Source organism: Salminus brasiliensis, chromosome 2, assembly GCF_030463535.1.
Source record: "Salminus brasiliensis chromosome 2, fSalBra1.hap2, whole genome shotgun sequence".
NCBI classification, from domain to species: domain Eukaryota; kingdom Metazoa; phylum Chordata; class Actinopteri; order Characiformes; family Bryconidae; genus Salminus; species Salminus brasiliensis.
Genome location: NC_132879.1, coordinates 52,377,940 through 52,400,589, shown reverse-complemented (window position 1 = coordinate 52,400,589; position 22,650 = coordinate 52,377,940). Strand labels below are relative to the sequence as shown.

Here is a 22,650-nt window from a genome sequence, read left to right as displayed (position 1 = left end):
TGAGCTCTCAGTACCACCCATTCTTACAGTAATGTGTGGAAAGGTAGACTGCAGGCGCTGGGTGCTTGATTTTCATCTACCTGTGGCAATGAGGCTTGACAATGAAACAAAAAAGTATATTATATATATATATATATATTTAAAAGTGTTTTGGGGTGGTGATTATCCAACATCCTGACCTCACTAACATGTTTGTCGCTGAATGCTATTCTCACAGCAGATGTCCCAATACTTTTGTCCACAGTTTAGATTTTCTGTGAAGGAAAGAATGCTGGGTTACATGCAAAATAACCGATGAAGCTTTACTACATGAGATCTACTCTCTGGTAGAGAAGGAAAAGGACTAGCTTGTCCAGAAGAACATGGCAGTGAACACGCACCCAGCAGAGCACACAGGGCCGAGGGAACATTTGGGAGGGTGCCTTGCTCAAGGGTCCAGGGATTTGAAACAGCAGCCTTACAGACCCAAGCCAGCTTCTCCAGAGCTCCCTATTTAGCTCCTGCTAGATATTGAACTAGCAACCTCCTGGTCCCAAGCCCACTTCTTTAAACTTTAGGCCACACCTGCTCAAATGGACATGAACAGTAATATGTACTGTCTGTGCTGAATATAGATATCGTTATATCAATATTAACTAATAATCAAAGCTATTTTAGTTAGTTACATGGTATTTTACTACTGAATTTGGATCATGGTGATATCGTCATGATATCACAATAATTCTAGACGACAACCATTTGTCTACACTGACATTATCATCTAAACTGATTTTACATCACATATTTCATAAACCGCTTGGTTTAATGCTAAATAGTGGCTCAAGGACATCTATAATGTGCATACTCATCACATTGCAGCCACAGAGATGCTGAACATGGGGGGGGGGGAATGAATCTAGGATGTTTTGTACATTTTTCATCCAAAAGGGGGCGACATCCACTATATGGACAAAAGTATTGGGACACTTGCTCACCACTTATTACTTTCTGAAATCAAGCATATTAAAAAGAAAGAAGTTCATCCTGTTCATCTTTACTGTCAAGGGACAAGGGTTGTCTACTAGATTAAGAAGCATTGCTGTGAGGTTTTGATTGCATTTAACATCCTCAGCATTAGTGAGATCCGGATGTTGGATGATCACCACCCCACCCTCATCATCATCCTCATCCTCATCATCATCCCCAACTCACAACCCATCCCAAAATCCATACATCATTCCAGAGGACACAGTTTCACTGCTCCACTGCTGATGGGGCTTGTACCCCTCTAAGCCATACCTGGCATTAGACACATCTCTACAGGAACTAGACAAGGTGTTTTTGTGCATTTGCGCATCTGTGAATACAGCTGCTGAATGCATTCATTAGAATGGATATCCACAATCATTTTGCACATATAGCTAGTGCACTTCACTCGTGCTGCAGTAAAGAATGCAGCTTGGCTGCAGAAACCAGACCACACAAGTGATGCATAAGAAACGAGCAAAATTATAGCCTTTATAGAGGACAGTAAACGCTAACACATGCACAGAGCACAGCTGACGGCCTCTGAGGGGTCTAAAACCAGGTCTAGCCCATGTAAGAGCTGACACAGACACCGGCCTATTAGGGAAACGCACGTTGTGCAGAAGCCGTACAACTACAGCGGCTTAGGGAACGCGCTTGGTGCGCAGGCGCGTGTCGAGGGACGCTTCAGCTGTCACCAAGGCAACCCGCGTCCACCGCAACCGACTCTGGCTCCTCGCCGCCGCCGCCGCCGCCGCCGCCGCCTCCTCCGCCTCCTCACTTTGCTCGCGTACCCGCTCCTCTTCAGAGTTAGCTAGCTAGCTAACATGACTGTTCGCTTTAAGGTAAGTTGTTGTTCGCCTTACTTAAAGCGAGGATAACGCTCAGAAACACACACAGCCCGGGCTGAGAGCGAGAGAAGGCGAGAGAGAGCGAGAGAGCTGCAGCGCCGAGGACCGCTGTAAACAGAGCGCGCTCTGATGACGTCACCGCGTTTCCAGCCAGAGCAAAGCTGCACGAAACGGTTTCGCTTTAATAAATAAACAGGAGTGTGTGTGTGTGTGTGTGTGTGTGTGTTGAGTCGAAAGAGGGTACCGTACAGCATCTTGCAATCGTTATAGCTAAAGCACTAGCTATGATTAAACTCGCGTGTTTTGACTGGGTAGCCCCGAAGCGACTCGACATAGTAGCTAGCCAACCTAGCTATAGCTAGCTAACCTAGTCCACCTGCGCTGTAGCTAGATAGCACGAACTAGCGGCTACAGTTCAGATAACAGCCCCTGAACTTACTTTGCGACCTTGAGATGCACATGGTTTAGCTTATTAACGCCCTGCCTCGAGGATAAGGGCGGATTAGCCACGTTAAACCTTTGACCCGTTGTAAACCCCTTGTGTGTACAGGCACAAGCACAGCACAGCTCAGCACAGCTCAGAACAGAACAGCCCAAAATGATCTTAATGACTTAATTCGCTCGTTAATTGCTGTTTTTGCTTGTTGTCGACATCATACAGGGGATCAGCGAGTACCGGACTAAGCACAAGGCTCGACCCGGGCGGGTGAAGAGCGCGTCACCGCAGCGCAGGATGCGATTGGCTGGAGTCCGCTCTGACCAGCTGGGTGAGATGCAGTAGAGAGAGACAGTGATGGACTGTTGTCCAGCCCTGTTGTCCAGCCCAGATGTTAGCTGGGACATCACTTTACCACTTTATGCTTTTATTAGTTATTATTATTATTATTATTATTATTATTTTGTGGACAGTGGTTGTGGGTTCGATTCCCAGGCTCGCAAGCTGCCACTGTTGGGCCCTTGAGCAAGGCCCTTTATTTGTCACTGTACCAATCTGTGGTAGTGAACACACACACACACATACACACATGTGTTAGGAGCAGTGAGTACACACACACACCCAGAGCGGTGGGCAGCCAACTCCAGCGCCCGGGGAGCAGAGAGGGTAAAGGGCCTTGCTCAAGGGCCCAACAGTGGCAGCTTGCCGAGCCCGGGAATCGAACCCACAACCCTGTTATCGATATCCCGGCGCTGTAACCGCTGAGCCACCACTGCCCTGTTCCCCGGGCGCTGGAGTTGGCTGCCCACCGCTCTGGAGGTGTGTGTGTGTGTACTCACTTCCCCTAGTTCACTAGTGTGTGAGTGTGTTTACTACCACAGATGGGTTAAATGCGGAGGACGCTGTACAGTGACAAATACGTGCACCTTTACCTTTACCTTTTATTGTTATTGTATTATCCCTGTTTTATGCTGATGTAATACACAATGTATGTAGACACAAGTATTAGGACTTGCCATCTCCTTTGAGAACTCGCTGGTCACTCCATCTACAGAAGCTTGAAGCCTTGGTGTAGTCATGGATCATCAGTTATCGTTCTCAAGCCATGTTGCAAACGTAACTCGGTCATGTAGATTTTTACTGTACAACATCCGAAGAATTTCATCTTCAACGTTTCGAAATTCAGCCATGTCTCTCCACTGCTGCATTCTCTCTACACTGGCTTTCTGTAGCTGCTGCCCACATCAGATTCAAAACCCTGATGCTGGCCTACAAAGCCAAGAACGGACCAGCCCCTTTGTACTTGATGGTAATGGTCAAAAGCCGATCCGCACCAACAGCCCTTCCAGCTTTAAGTACGGCTCGGCTCGACCCGCCATCCCTCAAAATCCATGGAAGACAAGCGACCAGACGCTGTCTTCAAACGCAGACTGAAGACCCACCTCTTCTGAGAGTACATGGGCGAATAGCAGAGTGGTCTCCTTATTGACTTGTGTTTAGTAGAGTCTAAACTTAGAGTTATCTTAGAGTTATATTTTTAGCCTATTCAAACTAGCTGAGGGTTTTCTTGGGTAAATAGCAAAGCACTTTTGTAAGTCGCTCTGGAGAAGAGCATCTGCTAAATGCCTTAAATGTAAATGTAAATGACTCCTACAGGAGCGTTCATGACATCCTATTAGGACTGGGCGATATGGTAAAAATACTATAACACGATATTTAAAGATATTTTCACAATACTCAATATCATGCATGTAATTGTAATTATGCATGTAATCACAGACTAAATACATCAGATACTCTCCCATTTCGAGTACAGTGATTCGTACTCAACTGCAATCTGCTGCACTTCATCCAACTAAACCAGTCTAATTACACTGTTTGTAATGAAATGTGCAGTTGATCACTACTAGGATATTGTGTATCATCATCATAACAATATTTATCACAGTACGATAAAACATTGTCATATTGCCCAGTTCTACATCCTATTGTAAATGTCTAGGCTTTAATGTGGAGTTGGTTTCACCTTTGCAGTTATAACTAAAAGCTAAAAATTTAAAACTGTGCTTTTATAGTTTTTCAACATAACCCTCAAGCAACAAGCCATTAATGTTAGCCTCGAGCAAATGTGGTAAACTATGTATATACTGCAGCACAGTCATACAATACACTGCAGTGCAATTCAGCACAGTATGGTGTTGATTCCCAAGTCATGTTTGGTGTCCCACGTGCCCCCTTTGGTTTGTGGTTCTGCTTTAGCTGTGCACACAATTAGTCTGGATGTCTTTTCGTCAACCAAAATTGTTAAAAATGTTGATTTTTCGATATACCTGGAAGCCTGGAAAGTCTGAAAAGCATGGACTATGAAAAACCCTGTCATATTCAGAACTGTTCTTGCTGTTCTTGCATGTTTTGCATGTACTGCACCATATGCTTTTATTACTATATGATCAGTCAATTGTTTCCATTTGCCTAAAGGAATAAGCAGAGAACCCCAGTTCCAGTCCAAGAGGAGGGTCCCATTCTACCCACCCCAAGTATCTAGTTCTCTACAGTGGAGGGATTCAGAGAGGCAGCAGGACAAAGCCAGGCCTGGTAGCCCTCCAGCTGTGGTCCATGTGACACGAACCAGCAGTCCAGAGAAGGTAGAGACCCCTCTGGCCCCAAGAACAGTGAAACCACAGAGGGTCATAAAAACAAAACAGCACATGGACGATGTTCCGTCTTCTGAAGTAAAAAATCCTTCTGCTGACCAGCAGGAACAGGGGCATCCTTCAAACGGGGTGAGTGCTGTTCTAGATAATGTAAAAAGAGTTCTTCTATGTTTTTATTTTTGGTAATAGCAAAGGTCTTTATACAGTAGAACCATGACAGGTCAGCGGACCATTTGAATGCATAAATGGGTACGGGTTCGGTTCTTCAAATACAAGAAAACTATTACAGAAAGTTTTAAAATGCTGTAGTCCATCTTTTGCTGCACAAGTTGTCAACCATCCTTTACCCTGACCATCAGTTTAAATAGACCCCATAAGCAACATGCTGACCAGATATTTTTAGGAGGTGAATAATTCTCAACACAGCAGTGGTAGTGGCTTATTCGTAATGCTGTGTATTGGGGACATCCGAAAGAGAAATCAGCAAATAAGCTTTGTTCTTCAAAATAGCTCACAAGATGCACATCTTGTCAGATGCATGTGTCATTCCGTCTCATTGCTTCAGGTGTATAATAATCAAGCATCTAGCCATGCCGTCTGCCTTTCCACACATTATTAAGTCAGTCAGTTGCTAAAATGTCTGTGAGAGGTATTATTGAAAAGTGGAAGATTCTAGGAACCACAGCAACTCAGGCACAAAATGTCAGACCGCATAAATTAAAAATCCAAACCTGCTGTTAGAACTGCGAAGGTGGAACCATATTAACTCCATATTAATGCCTATGGATTTAGAATGGGATGTCATAAAAGCTCCTGTAGGTGTCGCTATAGCTTTGTCCATATAGTATCAACTAATTTCTTAAAAATGAGAAATTTATGTTTCTTTTTTTTATTGTATTTATATTTACCAAGTGGTTTTAAATTACGCCCCAAGTGCACTTAAACCTCTGGACAGTACTGTGTGTCAGTTCATATGTGTTCTCTGTGGTATCCCTCAGATAAACCACGCTCTGAGGAAGAAGGCAGGCCTGAGGACAGAGCAGCAGAGGAATGGCCGCCAGAGTTCAGAGTACCAGAGGCAGTTTCTGTGGAAAACTCAAGCAAAGGAATCACCTCTTCTTGCTGCACAACAGGCAAATTTTACAGCACATAGCAATTCATCACTTCTGAGTGAATTATACTTGCAGTTACACACAGTTTATTATGGAGAATAGTGTTGCACAATATTGACAATAAACCCTTGTTGCTAAAACTAAATTGTTAATAAATTGTTAATAATTGCAATTAATGAACCATATATAATTGCATATACAGTTACCATATCGCTGCCAAATCTTTAAAATAGACTGCAACCTGATTTGCACTACTGCTATGACAAGTTAATAAGAGGAAACTTAAACTTTCTACCAGTAGATGGTAGCAATGAGTTATTTATGCCGCACTAAATGATGAGCGCTTCATGACACAGACAGATCTCGAGAGCAGTGTAGTGACTGTTCTAAGGGAATGTTAATAGTTTTTAATAATGGATCTAACAAACTCACATTGCTGTAGTAAATATGATTTCAGTATTGTTCTATATGTCTTCTTTGTTTGTTTTAGATGTTGTACACCAGCAACAGGTCAGTCCCACCACACAAGGTCAATCCAGTAGAACTGGAGACGGAATACAAGAGGAGCTTTAAAGGGTCCTCCCCACCCAGACCACCACGCTTGCGGCGAGACGTGGAATTAGACGAGGTTCCTCTGTTCCAAAGAGACATTATCTCTCCTGAAAAGGTATTGCAGGGTGGTTGGATATAGTTAAGTGTAAATATACATATTGACCGGGTGCCCAAATTATGTATAATAAATATATCTTGCTGTACATAAGTACAGACGACACTCCTCTACATATTGCAGTGCACATTACTATTTGCTTAATTTAAAATTGTGGCATGTATAAATATGCCATAGCTTTTTTCAAGTCCAGCAAAATGAATAGAAACTAAATAATAAAAAAAAAGACATAATAAAAAAAATCATATTTAAAAATTAAGTTCCTGTAAAGGATTTCAAACAGGTGCGTCCAAACTTTTGGAACTGTTTATCCAACCAGTTGCGCAAAAAAAAAAAATTAATCCGTGTGAGACAATATAAGCCTATAAAAATACAGCCCTTAGCTCTTAGAAGTCAAGAGTTACTCTTTTGCTTTATTTGTCCTAATGCATACCATTGAGGTATGTATGTATGTAGTTACATATTCATGTAGTTACACATTTAATTACGTAGTAACATAATTTATTTAATTTATATTGATTTACATTTATATCATCAAGTTCACATTGCATTGTCTGACTTTCAAGATAAAAAATAGGTCAAGAAATAATAAATATTAGCCAGAAATATGAAGCATCATTTAACAAAGCATATAAAAATAACATTTTTATTCAATTCTAATCATAATAAAATATTTTTTTTTTACTTATGAATAGGAATCAAATGATAGCATATAATCCATCATTCCCACAAAATCTGCATGTTTTAAAAAGCTTGAAGTGAGTGATAACCAGTATAAAATGGTCATACGTTTGTAATAACACTTGTTGAGTTAAGTCTAGTAATTTTATTTTTAGATATTATGTTATATAGATTAGAGTGATTAGATATAGAGTTTTTGTTCCCTCTTTCTTCCTTGTGGCTTTAGCAGGAGAGGGAAAAGAGGAGGGAGCAGCATCTTAGCAGGAAGTCAAGACCCAAAGAAGACACTCATCCAGAGCCACAGCCTCTGCAGCAGGAAGTGATGGCTCCACAAAAAGATGTGTCACCTAAAGTCCTGAGGTGTGTGCTGTTTATGACTTTGTTCAGATGGATTTTTTTATCTTTATTTTTAAATTCCAGCTTGTCCTTTTGTCCACGGTGTACCTCATATCATTACATTAATGCAGTGTTTGTTATGAAACCATGATCACTGCTTATACTTTTGCAAATTATTATCAGTAAATATATATACAATAATGCACAAATAATGTGTCTAAAGGGCTGTTGTACACCCATGACCAGCATGGATCAACTTTCAACTCTTTTCTTCTCTGTGTGGCAGGAAAGCGAAGACTGAATATACCTCAAATTTCCGCTCCCCCCTGCAGTATCGCTACAGAGATGGAGCTTGGGTCAGGTCCAGGGTTTTAGGAGAGGAGGTAAGACTGATCTCAGAAAATTACACTGTAAGTCTCCAAGTCTACAATGTGAAAAGCTTAAGCTGTATATCAGAGTATTCTGATAATACTCTATACTAGTTCAGGACCATCTGTGAGTTTTGATAAAAATTCAAGTAATTCAAAAAGGAAGGTGAAGTTACTTGAAATATTATTAATAATAGATATTAATGAAATAAAAATGTGAATGTTTTACATAATATTGTACTGCATGTCAGTTAGGTCAAGTTGAGCTTCTTCAGCTTGGAGTGAATGTCCTGACCATGGAGGGCTGCAGTGTTCCCAGGATTCATATTTATGATTTCCTGATGATCATTGCGCCACCCTAGGGCTGTAAAACTGTGTGCATTTCAAAATCCAAGAAATAATGAAAAGGTAAATTTACTCAGGGAAGTGCGTTTTTTTTATATTATGTAATTTTACACCTGTAGAGTGGCACAACTGTCTTGGCTGCTTGTCAAGAGACAGAAGGTAATATGTTATAGCCCTGTAATGCCTCTTGGTCTAAAGTCCCCCAGTCTTGGCTTGTCATGAGCACGTATTAGGTACTATATATATATATATATATATATATATATATATATATATATATATATATATATTTGCAAGCCCCAGTGGAAAGGGGCGTGACCACCGTGACCTGGTAGGCAGCTAGGTTTAGAGACAACACAAACAAACACAGGGCTCAAGTGACTCACAAACCTTTATTTAAACTCACCCTCCACCACACCCAAACGAAAACCGAAGAAAAAATAATAGCTTTAATAGTCTCTACGCATGTGCATATGTGTCTGTCTAGTCTTTGGCAACTCAGTCCATACTCTCTTCCTCGTGTATGACTGAGTTGGCCCTAACTAAACTAAACCGCCACAGGCATCAGGGCGGCATGAGGTGGCTCTCTCCCGCCTCCTCACCGCCATATATATATATATATATATATATTGCTAACACAAATAAGTTGCTGACACATATGTGCAAATGCACACGCTGTAGAGAAGTACTGCCATTAGAATAGGACTCTCTGAATGAAAAACAAGAACATATTGTCACCATGCCAATGCCAGGCGTAGGCTAGAGGGGTATAAAGCCCCCATCTTTGAGCTGTGGAACAGTGAAACTGGAATGATAGTGCTCCATCCACTACTTTTGGGATAGGTTGGGGGGTGGTGTGGGGTGGTGTGGTGAACACCTTCCCTGGACAGTAGAGACAATTACTCCAAAAACATTTTTAATACCCTTGATTTTGTAAGAAACGGCATGTGAGCAGGTGTCCCAGTACTTTTGTCCATGTAGTGTATGTTTCAATGACCTAACTGACATCCACACTTTTAGGCTCTAAGTCCTAAAAACAGTGAAGTTTAAACATTGATTCTTACTAAGAAATGAGAACAACAGGTCAACGTTCAAAAGCAAGAATGAAACTGCTGCTAGACTGAGACATCTTTGAAGTCTACTGCCAGTCGTGTTTTAGTGAGCATTGACAGGATGTGTGACTTCTACTACAGAATGTATGAAAGAGTAGGAAATTGAAACCTTTGTCAGACATTGTATTGTTGCAAGTTTGTGGGTTTACTATTACCCATGAAAGATTTAAGGAAGGCTGAAGTAAGAAGCGCATCATGTGAAAGCCTTAACAAATGAAAGTACGAATCAGAAACTACAGGATGTGGCATCATGGTCTCTCTAATAACTGACTCTGTGTCATCGATCTTGCAGGGTCACGAGTGGTATCACGAGGTAAATGGCTGCTCTGCTGTATCATTTCCCCCTTCTTTTGTATCTGTGTCCCTCAGGTGCCTTCACACTTTTGCAGCACTCAAGACTGTGTGGTTCTGTCCATGTGTGTCTGTTCCTTGACCCCCGCCCACATGATCTGGCCTAGGCCTTATCGTAGCGTTTCGCTGCTATTGAGTCAGCAAGAAGCTCTCTGTATGCAGCATCCTTTCCACAGAACTTTCGGGTTGTCTGTGGTTTTGCTGGTTACTTTATTTTTGCTTCCTAAGTTGTTTAGTACATGAACTACAGTGTCTCATTGCATGTGCTGCCAGAAACAGTCTATTTTTCTTAAAGAAGAAAACAAAATCTGTTAGATAGAAATGTATGTACTGGACACCACTTTTAAGTTACAAGCATGTTGTTGCTGTTCTAATGCCTCCATTTCAATAACTTTATAGCAGAAAAGAAATATTCTTAACTGATCTCTTAATGTAAATTATGGTAACCAATGTTTTCTGCAAGTTTTTAAGTCAGTTTTAATCATATGAATACTTAAAAAATCATTGTTTATCAGTCAACCCAGAGGATTTCGATCAGCCAAAATGTATGTATGATTTCTTTAGTTCAGAATTAGAAATGCTTGGCTAATGTTGCTAATAAACACTGAACTTAGACTGTCACCAATTTCATTCCTATAAACACAGGCCCCAAAAACATTTCTCAACTCGCTCAAAGTGCATCGAGATCTTTATTTGTTTAACAGCAACAGTTTGATGTGGTTTAGAGCATGGTATGACTCACTTTAGTCTATAAGAACACAGCTGGTGGTGGGGCAACAGTCTTGGGTAACCTGAGCCACGTTTTTATCAGCACAGTATGTGGGATCGTTCCACAAATTGCAGTCCGGTTTGAAAGCACAGTAGTACCTACTACAAAGCAGGACGTTATGCAGAGGATAATGTAGCTTCAATTTTAGCTTAAATGTTAAATAAAGTACAGTTTAATGCACTACCACTATGGGCCGGTGGTCAAGAGTTTGAATCCTGAGCCATGATGCTTTGCCATCAGGGGCCGGAGTCTGAGAGAGCACAATTGGCTTTGCTCTCTTCATGTGGGTAGATGGCAATCTCTCCCCTCATCACTCTTAAGTGATGTTGGGCGGCACAGGCGTATGTTAGCTGGTGCAGCTTAGCTGGGGACCTGGTGCTTTCCCACGAGCGTATTGGCTGCCTGATGATGCCGCATCGACAGCAGTTCAAAAAGAGGCGCTGGCTGGCATTGCATATATCAGAGGAGACATGTGTTAAGTTTTTACCCTACTAATTTTGGGGTGCATATCTAGTGCTAGAGGAAAAAAGAGGGGAAAATTTGGCAGACAAATAAAAAAAGAAAAGGTGCAGTTTTATAAGTTTTTTTTACGTGATTATTATTAACACGAATAGACTATTAAGAGTGAAGAAGATAAAAGAAAACTTGCTTTTCAGAAATTGTGTTCGGCCCATTTGTCAGGAAAGTTTTACACAATGTAAATGCTAATGTTTTCAAATCAAGCAAAAATAAAATACATCAGTATTGTTAAAATTATTCTCCCGAAAAATTCCTCTACTAGGAAATAGTCCAGTAGAACTACGGAGTATTTCAGGTTCTTATTCTGGTGTGGTTCCTCAGACTGAACTGAACATCATTCAAATGCCTTAAAAACACCATTCAGGAGATGAAAACAAAGATACAAAATATTATGTAAATATTAAGGACTTATATAATAAGTCCATAATCACAAAAAATCCTTTTCATGCCTTTTTATGAGTTGCTTGCTAATCTGCAGCTGCGTTTCTACAGCTCCATTATGCTTTAATAACATTTCTGGCATTTTTTTCTATAAGGTTAGTAAATTGGATAGTATTTATATAACAGCTCTAAGATTAGGGTACTGTTCGGTCAGCGTCACAGTTTACATTTTAATCTCACTTTTTATGGACTGTACGTTTCCACTTCGGTAAAGATTACAGCAGCTTTACCCACTATAAAATGAACTGTGATGTAACCTCAGGTTATTGCTGTCCTGTGTCGATTGACGTATTTGTGAATATTGCATCATATCCTGTGGAAAGGGAGTTTATACTGGCTTTCCTACATATAGAGGCAGTTGAGGAAGTATTTACTTCCATAATCTGCAGTAAACTCTTTAACTAATGCCAACATTGAATTCACTAAAGATGGAAAGATGAAAAATTCGGGGAAATGTTAGGGCATGTATACTACAGAGCTCCTGTGTTTACCTCACTTGATGGAAATGTTGGACCGTTCTAAATAACACCTTAGTCCTTTAGCCAGATCCATACTAACCCTATAGAAACGGAATGGTGCTATAATCCCTTTGCTTACTGTGCTAACATACCCTGTTGCATTCCTTGTGATGATTCACATCTCTGTGAATGACAAGATACTGTTGCGTGTATTAATGCTCTCTCCCTATTTTACCATCTGACGTTTTTGTGCTATAATTATAAAGGTGTTGACCCAATGATATTTTAACACTGCAGTTATTCCAGTACAAATAAGGATTTTAATTTCAAAATGCATTAAATGTGCCATGGAATGCATGTATTCATTATTTTAAATTGTTTAAATTGTACAAATATTAAGAATGACTTTTTTGGCCAAAACTTTGTGGTCAAAAATGCTAAAATGCATTTTTAGAAGCCTGTTATTTTGCCTCAGGATTACAACGCTGATTTTGATTTTATGGTGAGCTTGTGAATAAGTAGACAATCTATTTTCTGTTTAGCGTTCATGATGCATGGGTAGCCAGGAATACGGATTAACCAGGTACTGAACAGACTTCAACAACTGTGAGACTACTAGGACCAGTTGTCTGGACCTCTGTTGCATTAGGTCTGTCACTTTAAAAGTGAAAATATCTACACTTATTTTACATTATAGTTTTTGTACATTGTTGCCATTTTTAAAAGCAATCAGTTGTGAAAACAGGGGAAAAAAAAGGGGATGAATACTTTTTAGAGGCACTGTATTGAGTTTGGTAGCATGGTTACACATTTGCTTTTGAGCCCCCCCTTTTGAGGCCACTGGCACAGGCTAAGCTGCAGTCCTGAGGCCTGATTTCTGTCAGATTCTGGCAGTGATGTCCTGCTCTCTAGTGGTCCTAATGCACATTTGTGAGGAAAGCTTGCCTCAGAAATCTGACTACAAGTATCAACAACAACAACAACTACATTATCCCAAAGGAGGCGTTGCGTTTTACTGCGTTGCAGCTAGTGGCCTGGGTGTATTTACATTTTTTGAGGCTACATAAAATGATTCAAGACTGTAACATAACAAATTATAGGGAATTGGAATTGGCCCATTTTCCAGCCATTTTTTGGTTATGCTGTGTTTGGGGTTACTGTGTGTAACATTATTTCCTCAGTTTTGCATTCTAGGGCACCTTTAAGTGGCATTTTCACTTTTGCAGTGAAGTTGGGAGTGAGCTTTATACACAAGAAATTCCAGTGCTATATGATGATTAAGTGTCCATTATCCATCATCATTATAAAATGTGTTAAATGTTATTCTTAATGTGTTAAAAGAGGTTTTATATTATAATTACATTTAATGCATGTTGGAAGTGATCTCTTTAATCATGCCTAAATTATCAATGCTTTGGCTCTTTGCATTGGTTATATACTCTTTTTTTTAATGTCTGCTTGCTGACATCCTGGTTTGGTTGTTCTCTTAGGTGCGTGATTTGCGGGCGAAGGCAGAGGCCTACAGGCGAAGGGCCTGGGGAACACACTTTTCTCGTCAGCACCTCAGCCAGATCCTGTCGGAACAGAACTGCCTGTGGGAGGCCTCCAGTGCCTCTTCACCCTCTACTCTCACTGAACAGGACAGTCACTCGGGCAGCAGTCCCATCATTGAGGCCTTGGACCTGGCCAGGTGAACTGAGAAACCAAGACTGGCTTGATCTCTCTTGATCCTTTGCTTGAGTTATGTCTGTTTATTCAAAACAGTTTATTCAAAATATCATCATTGGCTAAAGTGTTTGACCCCAAAATCTACATTTTAGTGTAGAGAATGCATCCAGAGAATAGTTAATAGATCATCAAGTGATAGTTTGACACAATTTTCCCCTACCCTAGATGAAGTCAATCAACTAAAACCAAAAAGATCAACTGTTATCTATACAATTTTGGACAAACGTAATTTTGTCCAGTTTAAGGACAATGATACAGCCTTATAGATTTCACAGTCTAATTTGTTAATTTGTGGGTTATAAGCCTTAAGTGAAACTAAAGAAGCATATGTTGCTGTAATCTTCATTTGAGGTAAGGAGAAATTTGTCTAAATCTGTAAAAATGTGTAGAAAATCGCTTTAATGTGAAAACGGTCTCCTCTGGTCCGTTTATAGAAGGCTCCAGTCTTAGCCGTTACTTTTTATATACATGCATAAGACTCTGCTTTCTAAGTGTGGCCTTTGTGTGCTGTACAATTAAAGGGTGGATAGTGTCAGGGGAAGCTGTAGTCCTGGGGCATCTGTCTCCTTGTCAACTAGTAGGCGGAGCTCTTTTGAAGGTGTTGGGCTTTCCAATGGCCCCACCCTTCCTGTGCAGAGGAAACTGGCATGGGATGAAGAAGAAAGTCCTTATGAGAACGGCGTGGTGGACATAAAGCAGCAGAGGGAGGAGCCACCTGTCCAACAACCAGAGGAGTCAGATGAGGAAGAAGATCCAAATGTGAGAAGGGAGAAGTAGGTGGCTAACCCTTTCTTATTTCCTGTTCATGATGTGCACCTATTCAGATGAAATCCCCTGTGACATAAGTATGAGCTTCATGGACTTTCTGTCAACATTACTTTCCCTTTTGTTAATGAAATCCTGAGTGAGGAGTGCTGGGAGCAGTACAAGCTTTGAACATGACATGTTTAGTAGGTAAGCTTATGCACATCATGTGTAAGCTTATGCGTCATGAGATTATAATGAACATGAACATTTTCCCCCATATTGGTTCATTAGTAGCATCTTGAGCGTGGCCTACATCAGTGGTCTCCAACCTTGCTCCTGGAGGGTTACTTTCTCGCAGAGATCCAACGCTAACCCACCCCACCCCAGTAATTACTGCCTTTAGAAGTGATTGCCTGAATGGAGTGTGTTATGTTGGGTAGGAGTTGAAACCTGTTGAGAAAATAGCTCTCCACGAGGAAGGTTGAATACTACTGCTCTACACTCAAAAAAAAAATTAAGGTGCTACAGAAGGTTGTTTTAGCGATGCCATGGAAGAACCACTTTTGGTTTAATAAAGAACCATTTTTGTAATTGAGATGTGACCTTTAAATGAATAAAGAACCGTTGCAGTTTTTGGGTCTTTTAAAGGTTCTTTACACTCACACATCTCTATGACAAACATGGTTCTTTATGGGACCAAAGTGGTTCTTCTATGGTGTAAGAGTGTACATAGGTCTGTAGGTCTACATCTTTAGGTCTCACCAAACATAACACAAACATAAAAGTAACTATAAAAACAATATAATATAATACAATATAATTACAATATAATATATTAATATATTTGTATTTTCTTTGTTACATTGTATTAAATAGTCTATAGTGTTTATCGGAAATGACTGACAAGCTGCAACACTAAATGCTTTGACGCAGAACAATTTTTCAAGAGAAAAAATAGGTTCATGATTAAATGATGTCAAGTTGTTGCATGTGAATAAAATATGCTCCGTCAACACAACTGCTGTCTTTCAGTTTCCTGCATCTGGCAGGAAATGTGCTGATGTAACTAAATTGATTTAGAAATCATGTAAATTCAAAGCTTTATTTTTATGTACATCTATTCATTAGATTTTTTAGATAAAGTGATGTGTGTGTATGTGTCAGTTAAAAGAAATGTACCTCTGGTGCCTTTTTCAGGATCAGAGCACCAGAGAATGAGCCCTCATCACCTGTAGCTGGATCTATAAGCTCTTTTGAGGAGGGCAGGTTGCCTACTCCTAAACTAAAAACCATGCTGACAGCACAGAGGACCCATCATGACCGCACCACTCCAACGATAGGTAACCAGAAAAGATCATGTTCGTTGCACAGTCACCCACCACAACCACTGATCCAACAATCCCTACTGAGCTTAAAAACATCCAAACAAACATTAGCTTGACTATCGTGACAACTTAACCATTGTCTTGGACATAAATCCACTGTGCGTGTTGGCAGTAGTTTCATTATGATTAAAAAAAAAAACTGGCACAATAAATGACATTAGACCACCCACTGGATGATGTTCCTGCTCTGCATTAAAAGAACAACTAACATTTTGGCAAACAACCACATGTTTCGCTTCTTTGTCATGCAATGACTCCATGCAGACACCTTTGATGTGAAGCGGGGTTTTCTCTGAGGTATCCTACACATCAGGGAAGATCCTCCAAACTTTTATTCCACATTTTTGTGATGTGATAGCACTTGTTTTTTGTTGTCGGGATATCAGTTCTTATCAAAAGTATTATAAAAACTAGGCAAACATTTAAATTAGCATAAACATATTTAATGGTTTTAATAGATCTGGGAATTTCATACCAGTTTATCAGGCTGGATAAATTAATGGAAATATGAAAACCAAAAGTAAAAAAAAAAATTAGGTGTACCAAAAACTAAATAAAAGAAAATGCTTTATATTATTAACATTTCTTGTGAGATCGTACCCAACAACAAACCAATTAAACAAAACTTATGTGACATAAGTCTTATCAGTAAATGCCATCAATACGTTAAATTGTGGAGAACAACTATTACAATTTGAACTCAACAGCAAAACAAGCATACCTTCCCTTCAGTGCAATTTCTGAAGCTTCTCCCCTGCCCACAGATCTTTGTGGCCATAAAACTCTTAGCAAATGTTGTAGGACTTCAAATATCACGAGAAAACTATGTTGTGGCAGGTAATAGCTTTAGCTAGGTTTTATGTTAGCTAGGTTGCAGGTTAGCAAACTGCTGCTGCAACACCCATGGTGATTAGTTAATAACAAACATTCACAAACTGTACAAAACAATACTCAGCTATTTCAAGCTTGTGAAACAGCAAAAATAAACCAACATCCTTATCCCTTTTCATGCCTTTCTATGTTTGGAGGTCTCTCCACCATCCAAACTGCAATGTTTACACGTCTGCCCTTGCCTGAACTATGACATTTTCTTTTGGTCATATCTCTTTTTTTTGTCTGTTTATCGTCCATCTCTCTTTGACAATGTGTGAGGTTTAACATGTATCAGAAACAAATATTTCTTGGTCCGAGCCACTTTCTTTGTTTTCCATTGGCAAAGCTAGGGCTGAGTACGAACACCAGACCTTTTTAATACAAAACTATGAGGAAACATTTGCTGAATTTTGCATAAAGTTCATTGGATTGAAATTGTATACATTGTCTTTAAAGTTATTCAACAGAACCCAGCTGGGCAGCGCCAACATTTTTTATACGCATTAACGCTTTATTGCTTATAACTGGAAAAAAAAACAAAAAGAAAACTTGATTTTTTTTTAACTATTGATACTATTCAACTATTTATTTTATACAGTGTACAAAGTCTAATATTTCATTTCAGATAACCGTAAATGAATCATGATTTAATTAAAATCGTTTTAATACAGTACAATCACAGTGCTTAAAATAACTGGGTATCCTTTGGGAAACCACTTGTAATCGCAGCACTGAACAGTACATACTGTATCTTGGTGTAATGAGTGCACAGTGTAGATCATGAGCAATGGAAGAAAGTGATGTGGTCTGGTGAGTCATCCTTAATTCTTTCTAAATTTTACCTTTTTTTGTTGGTTTGAGCTTGTTAAAGGAAGGCTTTATTCCACATTGGCTGCTACCAGATTTTTAGTGTGATATCAGATCTGTTTTTCTTGAATGATGATTGATCACGAATGGCTGTTTATGTCTTCTAACACCACTGTGACTACTGTTATTGTACGTACAATCTGGTGTTAACATTATGTTTTTCTATTTCTCTATACACCGATCAGCCATTTGCCTAATATTGAGCAGGTCCCCCTTGTCCAGCCACAACAGATCTGACCATTTAAGGTATGAACTCCACAAGACCTCTGAAGGTGTCCTGTGGTATCTGGTACCAAGAGATCAGCAGGTGCTTTAAGTCTGCAGGCTGTGAGGTGGGGCCTCCATGGATCACATTAGTGAGCCTTAGGTACCCATGGCTCTGTCTACTTTTCTGGTTGTGCATTCTTTGACCATGCAAATCAGTGCCTTGCCTGATGTTTTGGTGGAGATGTTCTGACCCAGTTGTCTAGCCATCACAGTTTGGTTCTTTGCAGTGTGGCTCAGATTCTTATGCTTGCCCATTTTTTAAACTGATTTTAACACCTTTATTATCTTCAAGAACTGACTGTTCACTTGCTGTCGAAGATATCCACCCCGTCTGTACGCCACTGTAAATAAGGAAAATCAGTTTTTCCCTTCACTTGCCAGTGGTACTAATGATATGGCTAATTGGTGTATGCGACACAATTGAGTGAGAGTTCAGGTTTGACACAGATGTTCTGCTTCTACCTGCCAGGAGGTGCTGTACTGGTTTCCCTTCCAAAGAGCCAAAAGAATTCCTCAAGGACAGCTCGAAAGACTGAAGCACCCCTTGGCAAAGTCTACTCACCCTATAAACATCTCAATCATGGCTCACCTCCACGAGCACAAAGCAAGGTACTAAAACTATACACTGAACATGGATCAGCAGTAATGGATAAGATGAATAAATAAAACCTAATCGTTTTGGAAAGCCAGCATGGAGGGAAAAGACCCGGTATTTACATATTTATCTGAAATATTTATGAAAAATTATCTGAAGCTGCATGATTTCATGCATTGCACTGAATTGGACACACAATTGAATACATTAAATTGAACAATTTAATAATTGCATGATTGAGTAGGTATTCCTAAGTAAAGTAAGTTTGTTCTATGAGTGTATATAGTATATTTTTGTTTGTTTGTAATGAACAGAATCTAGATTAATGAAGATTAAAAAAATGGACTCGAATACATTTACAATTACATAGATTTTAATTTTATTTTATTTTATAATTTATTTGAGGTAAATCTTTGATATTTTGTCTATAAATGTATAAATATCAATGTCTTTATCTATTATATTTAGTTTTATCAGTTTTTGTATTTTGTATTTTATTCATATTTTTTATTGTTTTTATTACCATTATTATTTTCTTATTTGGAATTGTATTACATTTTACATTTGTTTATATTATTTTCTCTTTGGAGAAAATTCTGTGTAGTGCTATATAAGTGCTATATAAAAAAGAAAAAAAAATTATATATATAGTTGTATAACGTGTTGTTGGTCTACAGTAAAACTCTGTCATTCCACAGGCTGAAAACGGTAGCTTGCCCCGTTCTTCCCCCGCTGCAGGGATCGCCACAGTTGACCCGCTTCCTCTGAGAGAAGACACATGGGCTGGAGACACTCCTGAACCCTCTTCTGAACAAAAAACAGCCAGAACACCTCATAGACGAGCACCCAGTGGCACGCTTATCTCACCACATGCCAACAGAATCCAGGGCACGCTGAGGAACCCAGAGTTTCAGCATAACGGTACAAATTCTTACGGTTCATAAGTTTTCACATGCTTCAATATAATGCGCTCATTACAAGACGTTCACCTGACTCGAGCTCTACTGCGCCAATGTGATCGGCCTATCGCATGGCTGGCGTATAGAAGCCAGACAAGCAGAACGGCCATAGAAACGTGACAATGACTCATTTACTGTCAGGACGACAAGAGGGAGGGAGGTTGAGTTACCGCCAGAAACGGCAGGAGAGTAATTTAGGTCAGTCTCCCATCCCCTCTCTCTCTCTCTCTCTCTCTCTCTCTTTCTCTCTTTCTGTCTGTTTTTTTCCATTAGCATTTCTACATACGATGTTTTTTTCCGTCCACTGTCTGACGATGCTCTCTTCTGAAACCGCTAAATACCTTGCCCTACCTGGTCAAGCTGAAATCTGATGTAGCGTTGTACCCAGTGGGATTAGTTTGACATCATTTATCCGAACCAGAGTTTCATGGAAAGTTCTGTTGTGAAATCCCCGCTCCGCTTTTCCTTATTCACACGGGACAGCATAGCTACACTGCTTGACTGTGACTGGACCCACTGAAATATTACACCCAGCTAAAGGCTTTGATGTCTTTTGCCATGACAAATGCCAATTCTTTCTTTATGATAATTACTTGTATGATAACGGATATACGCTTTTTTGTATGCGTGACTGAAGAATACACTTTCAGTACATATTGATTTATAAATTTATTTAAAATAAAAACCAAAAATAAATAACAAAGAGATATTAATTTCTGTCATAATTTGATCTCTCTTTTTTTTTTTTTTTTTTATAAGGTAACTTGGGACTCCATCGGCCAGATCAGTTTGTCTTCTCTTCCAGCGATTCTGGTGTATCAGACAACGGTAAATCAACCGGCATTAATAGTAGCAATCAGCGTTTTAAGACGGTGGTTAAACTTGAGACGACTCAGGTTGTCTGTCAAGAGTGCACAGCAACCTAGTTTAAGCATCCCTCATCCTTTGATGTGGTGCAAATGCTGAGTGCATCTAATATGTCTTAAATTGCAGATTGCTGCTCACAAGAAAAAGTAACTACCTTTTCATAATTAAAGCTTAAATCACCATAATTAGTAATATATATTTTTAAAGAAACGCATCACTTTCTATTCTTTCAAACACAGTGAACGGATGCTTAATAAGATTCATGTCTGAATGTAGGCTTTGTGTCTTCTCTTCAGATGACAGGATGTCTCAGATCTCGTCCAGGTCAGCAGCTTCTTGCTCAATGGCGTCTGAAGTGCTGGACCGTGCCCAGAGGAGGAAAGAGGACTTCTGGGGAAAGAGTTAATCAGGACCCATGATCCCGCAGTGTGGAGATGGGAAATCAGATCTCTTTAGTTCATATGGTGTCTTTTTAGATGTCCGATGAGACGTATGTATGTATAACAGTTTTGTACAAAGTAGAGAATATAGATTTGTAATGTCATTTTATATTTTGATATTATTAGAATCACACGGTCATGGCCTGACTAATCCAGGATGGGCAACGATTTTTAACAATGCACATTTCTTCAGGTTTTGGTTTTAATTGTTTTAACTGTTGAAAATGTAATCATGCGAAATAAAAAAATGATTTTGCACACTGACACAATTTTATGTTTAAAGTATTATCTTTTAATAAACTAAATATATATCGCTGCTGTCCATTGAAAAACATGTATCTCCATTTTTAGTTTTCTCCATTGTTTGAACCCTGTATCTGTTCTATACACTGTGTTTTACTTTGACAAAAGTAAAACACAGAACATTCAAAGAACATTTTTGCTCTCTTGTAAAGTCACAGTTTTGGAGTTACATGTTTTTATTGGACAGTGACAATATACTGCAAAATGGTATATGATGTGATAAATTACACAGTATATATCATTTACATATGATATTTTTCATCACATCTCTTTCACAAAAAAAAAAATATATATATATTGGAGTTAGCTGTGCTATTAAAATCTGTCCAATACAGAATAAACACAGTGAGACAGGCTATCAACATTTCAAAAACACATCTTAAAGTCCAGGATTTTTACTCTACAGCCTGGCTTTTTTTTTATCCTGGTCAAGCTGGTTGCCCGTCTTAGCCCTTGATGTTTCCTTGATGTTTTAGCTGGTGTATCAGCATTATCAACCTGACTAAGCTAGTTAACCAGGCCTGCATTACCATCTTGACCAAACTGGTCAACTAGCTTTACCATACTACTCAACAAGTATGTCCATCTTGACAACAAGCTTGGTGGAGTTGGCCACGCTGATTGAGAGCATGCCCATCAAACTCAAATGAAAGAATAAACTGTGCTGCTTAAGAATTTATCTGGTCAGCTAGCATCACCAGCATGACCACGCTAGTCGACTAAGCAGGACAAGCATGATCACACTTGTTCACCAGTATGACCATCTTGATAACCAGCTTGGTTCAAGCTAGTCCATTAAACTCAAAATCCGAGATCCAATCTGGTCAACCATCTTAACCAGCTGGTTTATCAGCATAGGGTATGTTTTCATCTGGATGACCAGCCTTTCAACCACCTTGACCATCAAAACATCAGCTTAGACCCTCTGAAGGCCCCTGCTGGATTATCAATGAGTATTATAAGAGGGAGGAAGGCGAGTCTGGGACCACCAGAGGTTCCAGGAAGTTTAAATGGTTGAATGCAGTTTGTCTTAAGAGTAAAATATACTGCATGAATAAGCTCTGCTCTGTTTGGCTGTCCTGTATTATATGCTTAATTTAAAAAGTAGTCCAGACTGAAACACTACATATAACTTCAGCATACATGGGCGGAGCTAAACTGCTGTAGGCTGAAAGGGTGAATGCACAAAAATAAAGAATCCAGAACTGTGCTGAATTCTGATGAATGATGTGATTAATATGGTAGCATGGTGGTGTGAAGTGTTGTGGGTTCGGGATTTACTCAGATCTCTGAGACGTTTAGTGGTTTTCCTCCGGGCACTCCGGTTTCCTCCTAAAAACACATAGTAAGTGAACTGGCTACACTAAATTGCCCCTAGATATGAGTGTGTGAGAGAATGGGCATTGAGCCAATGATTCCGGGTAGGCTCTGGACCCACCGTGACCCTGGTCAGGAGCGAGTGTGCATATGCCACAAGATTGCCTGAGATTGAATTATGGGTTCAATCTTTGCTC

The 22,650-nt window shown here is 39.6% G+C and overlaps 1 protein-coding gene across 5 annotated transcripts; it reads left to right on the top strand.

Moving 5' to 3' along the window:
- The first annotated feature begins 1,784 nt into the window (after window positions 1-1,784).
- mdm1 (Mdm1 nuclear protein) lies at window positions 1,785-21,102 on the top strand. Of its 5 annotated transcripts, none has more exons than XM_072673130.1 (15): window positions 1,785-1,850; window positions 2,518-2,623; window positions 4,771-5,075; window positions 5,945-6,079; window positions 6,549-6,725; window positions 7,636-7,766; window positions 8,029-8,125; window positions 9,860-9,880; window positions 13,596-13,795; window positions 14,355-14,606; window positions 15,778-15,920; window positions 18,442-18,581; window positions 19,266-19,488; window positions 20,286-20,354; window positions 20,690-21,102. In XM_072673130.1, exons 1-15 carry the CDS (start codon window positions 1,833-1,835, stop codon window positions 20,797-20,799), a joined length of 2,127 nt encoding a protein of 708 aa, XP_072529231.1. In that variant the 5' UTR covers window positions 1,785-1,832; the 3' UTR covers window positions 20,800-21,102. The 5 variants fall into 5 exon arrangements, with proteins under 5 accessions (XP_072529231.1, XP_072529234.1, XP_072529233.1 ...); XM_072673133.1 differs by having other exon boundaries at window positions 7,633-7,766; window positions 14,415-14,606; XM_072673132.1 differs by having other exon boundaries at window positions 7,633-7,766; window positions 14,412-14,606.
- Window positions 21,103-22,650: the final 1,548 nt, after the last annotated feature.

Excerpts from the sequence above, each read along its gene's own strand:
- mdm1 (XM_072673129.1), top strand. Across the intron at positions 13,796-14,354 it reads GAGGCCTTGGACCTGGCCAG|GGTGGATAGTGTCAGGGGAA; the intron begins GTGAACTGAGAA and ends GTACAATTAAAG. Across the intron at positions 15,921-18,441 it reads CCGCACCACTCCAACGATAG|GAGGTGCTGTACTGGTTTCC; the intron begins GTAACCAGAAAA and ends TCTACCTGCCAG.